The sequence below is a fragment of the Bos mutus genome, chromosome 17 (genome assembly GCF_027580195.1).
Source record: "Bos mutus isolate GX-2022 chromosome 17, NWIPB_WYAK_1.1, whole genome shotgun sequence".
NCBI lineage: Eukaryota > Metazoa > Chordata > Mammalia > Artiodactyla > Bovidae > Bos > Bos mutus.
This window is the reverse complement of record NC_091633.1, coordinates 8,430,859-8,445,232: the sequence shown is the minus strand read 5'-3', so window position 1 is coordinate 8,445,232 and position 14,374 is coordinate 8,430,859. Positions and strand designations below refer to the sequence as shown.

General features: G+C 54.4%; 1 protein-coding gene and 1 non-coding gene across 2 annotated transcripts in view; both read left to right on the top strand.

Moving 5' to 3' along the window:
* Positions 1–8,187, top strand: part of SSH1 (slingshot protein phosphatase 1) — a 56,392-nt gene extending 48,205 nt beyond the window's left edge. The window contains 2 exon segments of the mRNA XM_070385974.1: positions 86–629; positions 2,141–8,187. Coding sequence (XP_070242075.1) covers positions 86–629; positions 2,141–3,343 — 1,747 coding nt within the window. The 3' untranslated portion in view covers positions 3,344–8,187.
* A 5,683-nt stretch (positions 8,188–13,870) lies between these two features.
* Positions 13,871–13,944, top strand: TRNAG-CCC (transfer RNA glycine (anticodon CCC)). The gene has a single exon. It is a non-coding gene; the product is annotated as a tRNA-Gly (tRNA).
* The last annotated feature ends 430 nt before the right edge of the window (positions 13,945–14,374 follow it).

Below are 14,374 nucleotides of genomic sequence, written 5' to 3'. Positions count from 1 at the left end.
CTGCCCCCCCCTGCCCCACCAGCCCCTTCCAAAGACCCTCTGGGCACTGGCCTCGGCTCACCTTCCTCCTCCCTCCTTCCCCCAGCAAACAGCGGCACAACAAGCTGTGGCGCCAGCAGACCGATGACAGCTGCCTCCAGCAGCCTGTGGACGACCCCGTGGGGCCCGGGGACTTCCAGCCAGAGACCCTGGACAGCACCCCGGAAGCCCCACCGCCCTGCTTGGACGCCACCGCCCCGTTGCCTGAGTTCCCGGGCAGCGGGGCCCTGGGGGGCGCTGCTCTGCCCTGCTGTTTCCGGCGACTCTCAGACCCCCTGCTGCGGGCCCCAGGCGACGAGACGGGCGGCCCCGTCCACCTGGAGGATCTGGAGAGGGACGCTCTGCTGGAGGAAGCTGCTCAGCTGGCAGAGGTGTCCCAGCCAGCCAGACACCCCCCAGAAGGTCCGGAACTCTGCGAGAGGGAAGTGACGAAGAAACCAGAGCCTGAGTCGCAGGCAGAGGAGATGGAAAGGGAGGAGGCCCTGGGAGCCAGGAGGTGGAGGCAGCCGGCAGCCCAGCTCGATAACCTGCTCAACCGGGAAAACCTAAATAACAACAACAGCAAGAGGAGCTGCCCGGACGACCTCGAGGTAGGCGTGGGGTCGGGGGTGGGGGGGGGGCGTGCCTGCTACTTCCATTCCGCCTGGGGGCAGCCCCCCTCATGCAGCCCCTGGGTGGATTTCCGAGAGGTTCTGCAGGCCCTTGTGGAGGGTAGACATGGGAGGACCAGAGGCCCCAAGGAATGTCTGCACACCACTCCCTTGACCCCGCTGCCCCGTTGCTGTGTCAGGCAAGGCTTCTAAATCTTTTTTTCTTACGTAAAATGTAAGACATATAAATTGTTACCCGGCTTTGATCTTTACCAGTGTGTGGCTGTTTCATCTCACCCCCGTACACTTTCCCATACCCCAGATTGTTGTTCAGTTGCTCAGTGGTGTCCGACTCTTTGCGACCCCATGGACTGCAGCATGCCAGGCTTCCCTGTCCATCACCATCTCCTGGAGGTTATTCAGACTCGTGTCCATCGAGTCGATGATGCCATCCAGCCCTATCTCATCCCCTGTCGCCCCCTTCTCCTCCTGCCTTCAATCTTTGCCAGCCTCAGGGTTGTTTCCAGTGAGTTGGCTCTTGACATCAGGTGGAAACAAATCAAATCCCCAGTCTGTCGTTCCCATCACAAGTGCTTGCGTGTATATCAGGACCGCAGTCCCCTGCCACCTTGGGAAAATGGATAGCAATCCCGCAGCACCATCTTACATAGCCTTACAGACCCCGTTGGTGTATGAAACCCACCTCCGGCTGGTTCCCTCGTCGAGGCCGTAGGCACCCGCGTTCGGGTCTGTATTAGCGTCATTCCCAAGCCGTCTTTGCTCTTCGCCACCTCTCTGCGAAGAACACAGTCGGGTGATGGTTTCTCGGAGCCACGCTCTGTTGTGCAAGACGTGCGGGGTCGTCACCAGGCTGCAGACTCCAGGCCCTTTCTGAAATGTAAACCCAGTTACTGTGCCAGAAATGTTATTTCACTAATTCGCACGATGCTCTGAGGGCTTCCCTGGTGGCTCAGTGGTAAAGAATCCACCTGCCAGTGCAGGAGACACTTCTTTGCTGGTTCGGGAAGATCCTCTGGAGAAGGAAATGGCAACCCACTCCAGTATGCCTGCCTCATGGACAGGGAAATCTCATGGACAGAGGAGCTTGGTAGGGTCACAAAAGAGTTAAGACATGACTGGGTGACAGCAACAGCAACGATCCTCTGAGGGCAAAGTCACCCTGGTTTCCAGGCGAAATCGGGGCACTGGAAAGGGTCATTTGGTGCAGGTGGCAGAGGCAGGGGTTGAGAAGGTGAGAAGGGAGGCCCTTGGAGGTACCACTCCTGGCTGTGTAGCCAGGGATTTGTCCAGGATCATGGGTTCATAGCTTCCAGGAAGTTGAGTGTCTCTAACTCGTCTCTGAACCTGCATCAGTCACAGTCGAGCAGGTTCCGGTTCTGAGAGCTCTCTGTCCCAACACCAGCTGAAGGGAGAGCACTGCCCACCACCCTCCTTGTGTTTTTCTGTCTTCAGCTTGTACTGCATCCTCACCATGTTCTTGCCCCTTTCAGCATGACGCGATCTTCGGGATCCTTAACAAAGTGAAGCCTTCCTACAAATCCTGCGCTGACTGCATGTACCCTGCAGCCGGCGGGACCCCCGAGGCCTTCGGGGAGCGATGCAAGAACCCCGGTGCTGCCGCCATCTGCACCCAGCCCACCTTCCTGCCCCAACTCACGTCTTCCCCTGTGGCCGGCAGGTCCCGAGCTTTGGAAAAACTGGCCTCTGGCCCAACCGATACTGCCCTCTTCCTACCACCAACAGGCTCAAGGAGGCCAGACACCGGCGGCCCAGGGGCCGGAGCTGCCCCGGAGCCCCCAGCCAGCCTTCCGGAACCTTCCAGAGAGACTCACAAAGCCCTGCCAAAGTCCCTCCTCGTGAAGAATTCTCACTGTGATAAGAACCCTCCCGGCTCGGAAGCAGCGAAGGAAGACTTGTCACCCAAGAAAGATCCGAAGCCGGCCAAGGACCTGCGGCTCCTGTTCAGTAAAGAGGCCGAGAAACCCACGAGCAACAGCTACTTGATGCAGCACCAGGAGTCCATCATCCAGCTGCAGAAGGCGGGCCTGGTCCGCAAGCACACCAAAGAGCTGGAGAGGCTGAAGGGCACGCCCGCCGAGCCAGGGGCCCTGTGCCGGGACGGCCCGGCCGCCATCCCCGAGGAGAACCAGGACTTGCCTCTTCCAGGCCAAGCCCCGGGCCCTGAGAAGCCCGAGCCCGGCCCCTCTCTGCTGGAGGGAGCCCCGCTGAAGAGCCCCCCGCCCTTCCTATGCCGCCCGGACCACGCCAGTCACTTCTCCAGAGACTTCCTGAAGACCATCTGCTACACCCCCACCTCGTCCTCCATGAGCTCCAACCTGACTCGGAGCTCGAGCAGCGACAGCATCCACAGCGTCCGCGGGAAGCCGGGGCTGGTGAAGCAGCGCACGCAGGAGATCGAGACCCGGCTCCGGCTGGCGGGCCTCACCGTCTCGTCCCCGCTCAAGCGCTCCCACTCCCTGGCCAAGCTCGGCAGCCTCAACCTCTCGACCGAGGACCTGTCCAGCGAGGCCGACGTGTCCAGCGCGGCCGACTCCCAGGACGCCAGGTTGAGCGAGTCTTCCCTCTTGCACGAGCCCCCACCGGCCGCCAGGAGTCCGGCCGCCACCTCGAAACCATCAGGGAAATCTGCCCCAGAAAACTTGAAGAGCCCTCCGTGGCTGGGCAAAAGCTGACCCACCTCTGGCTGCGTTTGGACTTGTGCGATCCCTCCCTTAGCCTCCCTGTGGGTTTCTGGTCCGCCCCTGCGTCTGGATGTCCCTTAAGCAATTGGCGTTATCCTCATTTTTCCTCCCCGCCTCTTTGCAGAGGGGAGAAGAAGCAACAAAATTGCCGAAATACAGCACAAGAAGAGAGAGGGGAGCCTGGGTGTTCGTGGCCTGTGAGAACCAGCAGCTGTCGGCCAGTAGACTCTGACCCCAAAGTGAGTGTTTCCAAGAAGACTCGTGTTTTAAGAAGAGCATTTATACGGAGATGTGCACGCATCAAAAACCGCTCCATGCACAACCTGCAAACGAATGGCCGTGGTGTCGCGTCGGCACCGCAGGGGCTCATCTTCGCTCATGCGGGCCCTCGTGGGGAAACCCGTGGATGGCACTAGAATTCCTACCTCTAATCCTGCTGTGCACGTTTTTTATTTTTAAAAATCCAGTAATGACCAAGGCTTGTTCCAGGGGAAAATGCTGTGTCAGAAAAGGTTTTTTTTTTCCTAAAGAGAACTTTTCTGTTGTTGCTGTCAGGACCCACGCCCCCCTCCCCCAAAAGCATCAAGACTTTTAAAGTTGCCCGCACCAAACACCGCTACTTAAAGCGACAGGAAGGCACAGACACCGTCGTCAGACCGACCCCGGGGCGTGTGGAGGTCCTCTGAGCTTTGACTTCCCGGTGCTGGTGTGTTGTCACAGCTGAGTGATGCGGGTCTGGCCAGCCCTGGCGGAGGCAGGGGCAGAGTGCATGTGTGTGGTCCTCGTTGTCCCCCCATCTGGGGAGAAGGACCCACAAAGTTATCGTTGAGTCTCACCTGCTGCAGAAGGCCACAAGGTCCTACGAGGATTTTGAAGGCGCTCGAGCATCTGGCAGGGCTGGGGAAGGGGTTCGGAGACATGGGTCACCCCACTGGAGCTTCGACACTCAGGTTCATTAGGTCACACGTACTCAAGTCTGGGGAGGAAAGGGAGAGCTCAGCAGTGAGAGATGCTCAGTCACTCGACGAACAGCTCGGCAGCAGCTTCTCCGAGAAGCGGGACTGGTGGGAAGCTGCTCAGATGTTTACAAGTCGCCCCTTCCTGCGGTGAGAACGCTGCTTCCTGCTTCTCCATGGCTCTTCCCAGCAGGCCGGGAAGGCTTGAGGTCCCGCCCGGCTCCAGGGGTAGCCCCTCAGGATCTTGAGTAGAGGGACTCCTCTGATGTCAGCAGGCAAGACAGGGTGTTAAAACATTTTGGAGAGAGAAAAGAGGTTGGTTAGATTTCATGCAGGGGTCAGCCAACCATGGCTGGGGTGTGTTGCCCCATGAGCTAAGATGGGTTGTTGTTTTTTTTTTTTTCATATTTTCAAAGGGTTAGCCAAACATTACCAAACAGGCAACAGAGACCATGTAGCCTGCAAAACTGAAGATACTTTATAATCAGGCCCTTTATAGAAAACCTTTCCTGAGCCCTGGTTTTACTTGAAAACCCAGGGCTTGCCCAGGCCCTTGGGGAAGAAACTCCGGGGAGTTAGAAGGCCTCCCCGCCTCTTTTGTCACCTCAGGCCAAACCCTGCCCTCCTCCCGACCCAGTCCTTGCCAGCCCACCCCCAGTGTCTGTCCCCTGGGCATCGGGGGACCCCTACTGGCTGAAGCTTTCCCACAGTTGCAGCTTGCCCTCAGATGGGTCCACCGGATTATTTCAGTGAAACTAGACATCCTTCAAGGGCCAGCCGAATTCCAGAAGTGGGTAATTGAGTCTCCATCTTATGTTGGTCCAAACTGGGCCTCTCAGAGCAACCCAAGGCCAGTCCATGTTTCAACTCGTGGGTAGAGCTTTTGCAAAAAACCCTCTCTCCAGAAATTTTTTCTCCCTGACCTTTTTTTTTTTTTTTTTTATCTTTTTAAGTATATGTTATTTCACCTAATAGGAATTTGTTTCCCCACCACTATCAATTGAAATCACCTAATATGATCCACTTATTCCAGAAAACCCAGATGGGTCTCTGCCTCTCTCAGCCAACACAAGAGCATAGTCTCATAAAAAACGTATCAGGTTCAGTGTTTTGCCAAATTGCATTTCGTGTGGTGGGTCAATTTTTGTATCAAAAGAATCCTGTAGATTTGATGATGACAGGCTTATGTTGGATTTTTTTTTTTTTTTTCTTTTAACCATGCCTGGGTATGATATATTCTTGAAGACCTTCATTTTGAAAGCCATAGATTTTTTTTATCCAGGTAAAGGATGGGAAGAGGATTACAAAGATGAGAGGGTCTTTGGCTTTTGGCAGAGTTATCCATTCATTGTCAGAAGTTTGTCTGTTAATGAAACTAGGGCCCAGGTCCCCACCATCAGAACAAAGCGAAGCCTTCTTGATGGGTAACATTCTAGCCTGGAGAAGAGAATGAAGGTTTTTCTCCCAGATCAGTGGCATAGAGACCAATATGGATTACTATTTTAAATGTTAGCTAATAAGACCAGAGTGTTCTACCAGGCTTGGGGGCATCTCGACAAAGACAGATGCATTAGTGGTCTCCGAAAAGAAACCTTGCACCATAAGCTTCTTGACCAATGCTTTGTCTGTACACTTAGCGGATGGGGGAAATTCTGAATGTGGGCGGCAGAGGTTTATGCTGTAAAAGTCATGGATTTTGGTGACCAGCTATCTTCATGGAATGCTGAATCAGCTTGGTACCCCATAAATTCAGCTGTGTTTCCTCTTCCTCCTCCACCTCCCCACCATTTTCCCTCTCATTCGCGTGGCATGCCAGCAGGAGATTCATGTCTAGATCTCTCTCTCGCATTGACACACGGAGGTCTTCTCATTGAGTTTTGTTGAGTAAAAGCGGGGAACTGGTCACAGAGAGAGGGGATACAGTGCTGCCCTCTAGTTGGCACTTGACCTTGCCGATTTCCGTATCTTTGTCTCGTGGCAGCGTGCATCACTGCATGAATGTCTTGAGAACAGGGTTCTTGCCCCCAGTCTCCCCTGCCTCCTTGGTCTCAGTGCAGGCACCCGTGCCAACCTCCAGGCTGCCAAACAGCTCTCTGCTGGGTGGGGCCACCCATTCCATTGGGCAAGAGTCTACTCTGTCCAGTCCCCTTGTGCTCCATCCATCCCACCCTTTCCAGCTAAGAAAGCATTCCAGCCCTTTCTAAGCATTTTCCCTCCTGGATAAGCCCAGAGGATGGATACCTAGGATGGAGCCAGAACAGCCATAGAATTAACATCAGGACAACCCTGTATGTCAGCCCTGCACTCAGGCCCCATCCCAGGGGGGCCCCTGCTCCTTAGTGAGAGGAAGTGCTGGCATCTAGTCGAGGTCATGTGCAGAATCTCACCCAAGGTGTTAGAAGACCAGCGCACTGTCTGCCGCCTGGAAACACTGCTCTGGCTTGCCATCCAGCAGGGCTTCCCTGGACGCGCGCGGGCAGCGAGTCCCTCTGGGTCCCTCCGGCAGGGGAGCCAGGTGGTGGGAGATTGGGACGTCCGGCCAGCACGGTGCAGGTTCACCTGCTCCTGTCCTACCCCAGCATCTTGGCCAGACGAAGGTCCTCACGGATCCCCGTATTCAGCTACTTGGTCTTTTTATCATCTGCTCTGGAGAAGGAAATGGCAACCCACTCCAGTATTCTTGCCTGGTAAATCCCATGGATGGAGGAGCCTGGTAGGCTACAGTCCATGGGGTCGCAAGGAGTCGGACACGACTGAGTGACTTCACTTTCTTTCTGCAGATGCATACCTGTGTGTGTGAGATCGTTCTGCACAGATACATATATTTGAGTCTATACATCTGTCATTTGAACGAGAGCATCACGTGCGTTCCCCTTCCCTCATCCACACACACGCCTGTCACCCAAGCTGTGGAGTGGGTCACCTTGAATGGTCTGGAGCGACACCGTGCGGTGGATCTGGACGTGACCGCCTCATTTTTTTATCCTGTAGTAGACCCCCCTGGCCCCGGCTGGTGTCATTCTCCTAGCGGGACCCTTTAAAGCCAGACCCCCATCCTCCACTGTCCCTCTGTCAGCCACACCGTTCAAGGAGATGGCCTCTCCCTGCCTCCTCTTCAACACTGTAATTATTGTTTTACAATCGAGTGCCTTAATAATAGTTTACAAATACTGTGTATTTATGGGCAGCCGTTCCGCTTTCGCCTTCTGTGATTGGGTACTTTGCCTTGTCTGCGGTGGTTGGCGCTGGGGCTGAAATTTGCCTGCCCCATACTTGGGCTGATCTGCTGGGCAGCCTGCCCACAGCCAGGCCAGGGGCATCGCTAGAAACAGCGCTGGCTGGCGGTCCCTATGGGCGAGGCAGGCGCTGTTTCAGCCGAGGGCCCGTAGTAAACGAAGAAAAGCCAGGATTGGTAGGCCAGCCAGCTCTGGCCCCCTCTGGACCACAGCCCTGCCCGTCTCCTCTACCCTCCCCATCACACAGCTGTTCTCCTGTTCAGTAGTTTTTCTTACCATCTTGTCTCCCCCGCCCCGTTTTCCTCTCTTTTGGTGTCCTGAGCTCTTTGCAACAAAATGCAGGTACAGATCTCCCTCCAGTCAGGAGCTCCCCTCCCCCCAAGATGGCCTGCCCTTTGGTTTCCAGAAGCTGCCAGTGGGTGCCAGTGTGTTGGGTTACGATATCAATGATTTTTTTTATTATATATTGTTTTTCTTCTTGGTTTTTTTACATTATCTATTTAAAAGGCAGTATCTTTTGTACTGTGAATTTGCAGTAGAAGATGCATAATGCACTTTTTTTTTTTTTTTACTTCTGTTGGTGTGTACTGTATATAGTCTGTGTGCTTCTTGTGAGGAAAATAAACTTTCTTTATAAATGCTCGATGACCTCTGAACTTGTGCACAAAAAACAAAGCAGCAGCCCCTCCAGCCCTGGCCAGGAAAGTCGGGACACAGCTGTCTTCTGGCCCCGTGCTAAACAGCTGGACAAGTGAGACCAGAGAAAGAACCAGGAGAAAGGTCAGCTGCTGCAGGAATCGTCTTTTTTTTCTTCCTGATTTTGCCAGTAAGAAAGAGCGGGCCAACTTTTGGTATACAAGGTGGTCACTTGTATCCCAAAAAAACCTGTCCTGTCTGCCCCCACCTTGGGTGGGACTTGAACTTGAGGGGTGTGCTGGAGAAATTCACCACCTTAACTGCTCACACACAAGAGGGGATGGGGCGGAGGGGGCTCATCATGGCTAACAGCCAAGACAGGAACCCCAGGGGACCCCAGTCACCAGACACAGCAAAGGCTTAGGCCGAGCTCAGGCCACAGTTCACTGCAGATAGAGCTCTGGGGGCTTTCCTCCCATGGTGTCTGAGCCAAGCCAGGCTGCTGCCAAAGGAAAACCCTGCCTTCCTGGGGTTCTGTGCATCTGGCAGGGCAAACGGCGCTCATAATTCCTCTTCGCTGTCTTTGGTGCCATAGCTGCCCGTCCCACAGGCAGGTCACATGAGTGTCATCCTTCTGCCACTAGTGCCTTGACAGGACTACGAAATTCCAGAGCCTGTGGGTCCAAAAACAGTACACACTCCATTTAGTTCATCTAGACTTACTCCACTCCTCCCCTGTACTCACAGGAGATGGGTGGATAAACAGGATGCAAGTTTTCCACTTTACAATCAGAATTATAACCATCAATGGGAACTTCCCTGGCAATCTAGTGGTTAAGAATCCACCTTTCAATGCAGGGGACACTGGTTGGATCCCTGGGTAACTAAAGTCCTACGTGCCATCAGCAAAAATAGATAATGAATATTGTAAAATTAAAAAATTTAAAAAAAAAGTACTATAAGCATCAACCCGACCAGATTACTCTCATTTGCCGATTAGCACATTGAGTCGTTCTAGGAACATCTGCACTTGAAGCCAGATTGTGGTTGCTGTGCTCAGTCACTCAGTTGTCTGACTCTGACCCCATGGACTGTAGCCTGCATGACTTGTCCATGGGATTCTCCAGGCAAGAATACTGGAGTGTGTTGCCATTGTCTCCTCCAGGGGATCATCCTGACCCAGGGATTGTACTCACCTCTCCTGCATTGGCAGGCAGATTCTTTACCACTGAGCCACCTAGGAAGTCCAAATCATGGTTAGGAAATGCTTATTCAGTAGAAAATTAAAGCAGAAGGTGAGTGGGGTGACTGCTGACTGGTCCCATCAAGCTGTAATGCAGCCCCTCTCTATATGAGGTTTTTGGAACTGAACCACGAGGGTCATGATTCAGGACACTCCTAGGCAAGGTGGAGACCCCTAACACATTCTATTCAGGCTCCCAAGGTGAATCTGAGCCGGAGCAGGGGGTCCAGCACTCCTTGCGATTCCCGTGGATTCCCTGGGAATTGTGATGGCCACGTCTAGAAAACTATTGCAATAGGAATGCGGTGCAGTTGAGTAGGTTTTCCCTCCACCAGTTATAATTACATTCCACACATGTTTTCTGCAGACAACACCCACCCTTCCACATGGCCCTTCCAGAATGTGGGTGTTCTCAGATCACCAGATACTCTGTTCACTCAGGTCCCCGGAGAACCTTCCTGTGACTGACAACCTGATCTTGTCCTCAGAGTAGCAAGCCTGAGGTTGCGTGGGGCCCCAGATCTCGCCTCCAGGGGCTGTGGGCAGGCAGGGGAGCAGCCACATGCTCGTGGAAGCCCTTCCTGGCTAGACCTCAAGAAGCTCCAGGAGGCAGAGCGTGGAGGAGTTCCCGGAATTTCAGAAGGATTCACTGCATCAAAGGGAAACCCTGTCCAAAGGTGTCTGGCAGCAGTGCATCAAGTCAGCCCTGCCCAGGACAGGCCATCCACCCACCCCTATGCCCTCACACGAGGAAGCAGAACTATATTCCTGAGACTTCCACGCACCCAGCACTTCAATGAACCCCGTGGAACCCTCTAAAGGCCCTTTGATGTTACTCTCAGTTTTTAGTGCAAGAATCAGGCCTGCAGGGTGTAAGTCATTTGGCCACAGTGACCTCTAAAAGGGGGTGAAGCCAGGAGGTACTACTGTTCCTTCACCCAAAACCCTCCCAGAGCTGTTCCCCCACCGCAGAAGTAGAAAGCAGCAAACTTGAAGCAGCATCTAATCTCCCTGTAGGTACCAGCAGGAAAACATCAAGTCAGAAATGAAGCCTCCAGCCCCGGGGAAATCTGACCCACTTCAAAGGCTACCTTGGCTGGTGGTACAAGGTGTGTTTCTCGCCCCCAGATCGAATTCTCTGTATTTGACCTTTAAAGGGAAGCTGCTTACACACCCTGAAGTATTCTGGCAAAGGGTCCGGTGTCAGCCCCAAATTCCTCTTTGCTGTTGTTAACTGTTTCTGCAAGTGAAGTGTCAGCAGAAGCCCTAGCACAGGAAAGGATGCTTGGGAATTGGATGCTAAGAGACAGATTCTCCCACAGGCAGCTGGAGGCACAGAGCTCCCTCTGGTTTTGAAATTGGATCTCACAACAGGTGAAGGACAGTGCTACCGACCTCGTGGGGCCAATAATTTGAGAATTAGCTGAGAATGTATGCAAACCTCTTCTCTGCTGGCACACCACTTGCTAAGTCAGTGGCTGCTACTGCTGGCACTGGCGGGAGGGGAGAAGGAAGTCAAGTGCACCCAGCATCTGGGTGCAGATGTTTCATGTCTGTTACTGAGACGATCCTCACGGTAGAGGTGACTGTTTTGCAAATGAAGAGGTGGAAGCTCCAGAGAGGTTAGGTCACCCGGATTAAGGCCACACAGCCAGGAAGGGACAGAAGCTCAGGGTACCTGACTCCAAATTCTTACACTTTCTACCTCCGCATCTTCTCTCCAAAAGAGCCAGCCCCTCGTGGGCTTTGTACATAGTATGTGCTTCAGTTGTGTCCGACTCTTTGCAACCCCATGGGCAGACTCTTTGCAACTGCCAGGCTCCTCTGTCCATGGGGATTCTCCAGGCAAGAATACTGGAGCGGGTTGCCATGCCCTCCTCCAGGGGATCTTCCCAACCCAGGGACGGAACCTGCATCTCCTGTATTGTTGGCGGATTCTTTACCGCTGAGCCACTGGGGAAGCCCAGTGCATAACAAGCACTCAGTCGGTATCAAATGAGCGTAAATGAATGAAATATGCTGTGAAAATGAGTGCCAAGTGTCATTCACCATGGCTGGGAAAGCTTGGGGGCACCCACGACTGCCTAAACCAACACACACACACACCCCACAGCTGGGAAAGCTTGGGGGCACTCACAACTGCCTAAACTACATCCTTGCAGGACTGGGCCCAGAATCGACCACCTCGGGGCCCCAGCACACTGGGCTTGGCTCATTGGACTGGGCCCCGCCCCCCCACCCCACCCTGCCCACCCCCCTCTTCCCCTCAACGAATCCGGAGTTTAGTTAGAGTCCAGAAGAATCTGAAAGGTCATCCAGACCAGACTCCTTTGAAACATCCATCCATTCAGTCATTCTCCCCCATTCATGTGCTCCTGCCTGAGGCAGAGAGGAGCCTCTGTTTCACCCCGGGGGTCCTGAGAGAAAGCCCGCCTGTGAAAGTCAGGAAGAAAATACACAACCTACCAATGGCAGTGGGGCTAGGCGGTTAGGAGTCCAGGTAGGCGTTTTCCCCTCCCTTTATCAATCCCAGAATCTCTCCAATAGGATTGTTGTTACTTTCATACTTTAAAAGGAAAATGTAAAGATTTCATAAAACAATGGGCTTCCCTGGTAGCTCAGCCTGGTCAAGAATCCACCTGCAATGCAGGAGACCCTGGTTCAATTCCTGGGTCTGGAAGATTCCCTGGAGAAGGAATAGGCTACCCTCTCCAGTATTCATGGGCTTCCTTGGTGGCTCAGACAGTAAAGAATCTGCCTACAGTGTGGGAGACCTGGGTTTGATCTCTGGGTTGGGAAGATCCCCTGGAGGAGGGCATAGCAACCTACTCCAGTATTCTTGCCTGGAGAATCCCCAAGGACAGAGGAACTTTAGCACTGAGCTAAGATTTGGCCTCCAATCTCCCAGGCTTCTGGTTCTAGGGAATTCAGCACAGCATTTGGGCAGGGTGGGTGGTCCTTTCTTCCCTCTGATGGGGAACCATGGGCTGCCTGGAGCAGAGATCACACTCAGATCACTGCAGCTCAGAGGGGCCAGGCTGGGGCTCACTATCCTGGTCTGTATGCTTCTCCAAGCCACTTGTGCCCACCCTCCGAGCCCTTGGGGCCTGGCTTCCTGGGCAGCTGCATAGAACCCTGCACTTACAAGGGCCCCGCGACTGGTCTGGTCTGATGCTCTCGCCGTCTTTAATTCTTTAACGAGGGCCAGGCCTTTTCATTTCCCACTGGGCCCCGCAGAGGATGTGGCCAGTCCTGGCAGCGTCACCACACTTAATCAAGGGCTTGGGAGCAAGACAGCCCGAGGTCTTGCCCCCTAATTCACCCACTCTGTGACCCAGAGCGCTGGCTTTCACCTCTCCGTGCCCCCTTTTCCTCATTTGAAGAACAGAGATGACCTCATAGGGCTGCCACAAAGATGTGCGCTGTGTCATCGGCACACAGCAGAGACCTGTGAAGGTAGATATTTGCTAGACGAAGTACTGAGCACATGTCCTGGCACAAAGCCCTCCCTCCGTGAGGAGCCACTGTAATCGTGGGAAAGACAGCGATCAGCCGCCCGCAGACCAGCCCTGTTGACGGCAGCTCCTCTTCCCACACTGTTTCCTTAGCATCCTCTGTTGGGCAGAGGGAAGCCGCTGCGAGCTCCCAGAGGAGGGCCTCGGCTGGGCTGTGCACACGTATGTCTTCCTCCTCCTCCCCTCCCCTCCCCACCGCTGACCCCACGGAGGATACCATCTCTGCCTCCCTCCCGACACAAGCACCATTTGTCCCCAACCTGGACCCAAGCGGTTCTTCTCCGCAGCAGGCCTTTGGGGAGGGGAACGGTGTGGGCGGCCTGTGAGCTTGGGCTTGTCCCTGCTGCAATCCAGAGGTACATCCTGTTCCGGCGTTGCCATGGCACAGCCAAACATCTGCCACAACAGACGGTGGGGCTGGCGGCTGGCAGCGAGGCCGCGGAGGGTGAGGGCCGGGACATCCCCCCGCCACCCCCACCCCGACACACACGCACGCACAGACTCACATCCATGTGCAAACGCACACACCGACACACACGCACGCACAGACTCACACCCATGTGCAGACGCACACACCGACACACACGCACGCACAGACTCACACCCATGTGCAGACGCACGCACGCACGCACGCACGCAAGTTGGCTTTCCAGGACAGGCCGATTTCCCTTAGAGAAGGGTTTCCAGTTCTCTTCCTGGAGAGCAGCCCTGGCAGGGACCGGGCTGTCCTGAATTCTCATCCTGGTCCAGCCCACAGCCAGCCTCCCAGGTCCCGGTCTGCTCCCGAAATGGAATTCACTTTCCTGGCTGTTACTGCTTTTCCTGATTTGAAAGTAAAACCCGGTCGTTGTAGCACCATCACATGATGTAGCCACTGCCCTCGTGGTGTAGGAGCACGTACCTCTCATTAAAAATACACCGGCAGGGACTTTTCCCTGGTGGTCCAGTGGCTAAGACTTTGCACTCCCAATGCAGGGGGCCCAGGGTTCGATCCCTGCTCAGGGAACTAGATCCCACATACCGCAACTAAGAGTCTTCCTGCCGAAACAAGAAGATCCTGCAGGTAGCAACGCAGATCCTGCATGCCACAACTAAGACCTGGCACAGCCAAAGAAATAAAACAGGTATACTTAAAAATACCCGGGCAGAAGGTCCATGGAGCGGCACCTGACCCACAGCACACACTATACACGTGTCTGTTAAATAAAACAATTTGTTGGCATGATCTGATTCCATCTTGCCATGCAGGTGTCAGGAACACATTTTCTAGAGGAGGAAACTGAGGCCTAGAGGTGCCCAGTGGGATCTGAACCCAAGTTATGCCAGCCTTAGTGCCCCAAGCCCAGATTCCTCCACCCTGTCACACCCCCACCCTTTGCTGCTTCCTGAACGCCTTGCAGGCTCCCTTCCACCCCTCTGATCACAGGCCCCAGCCC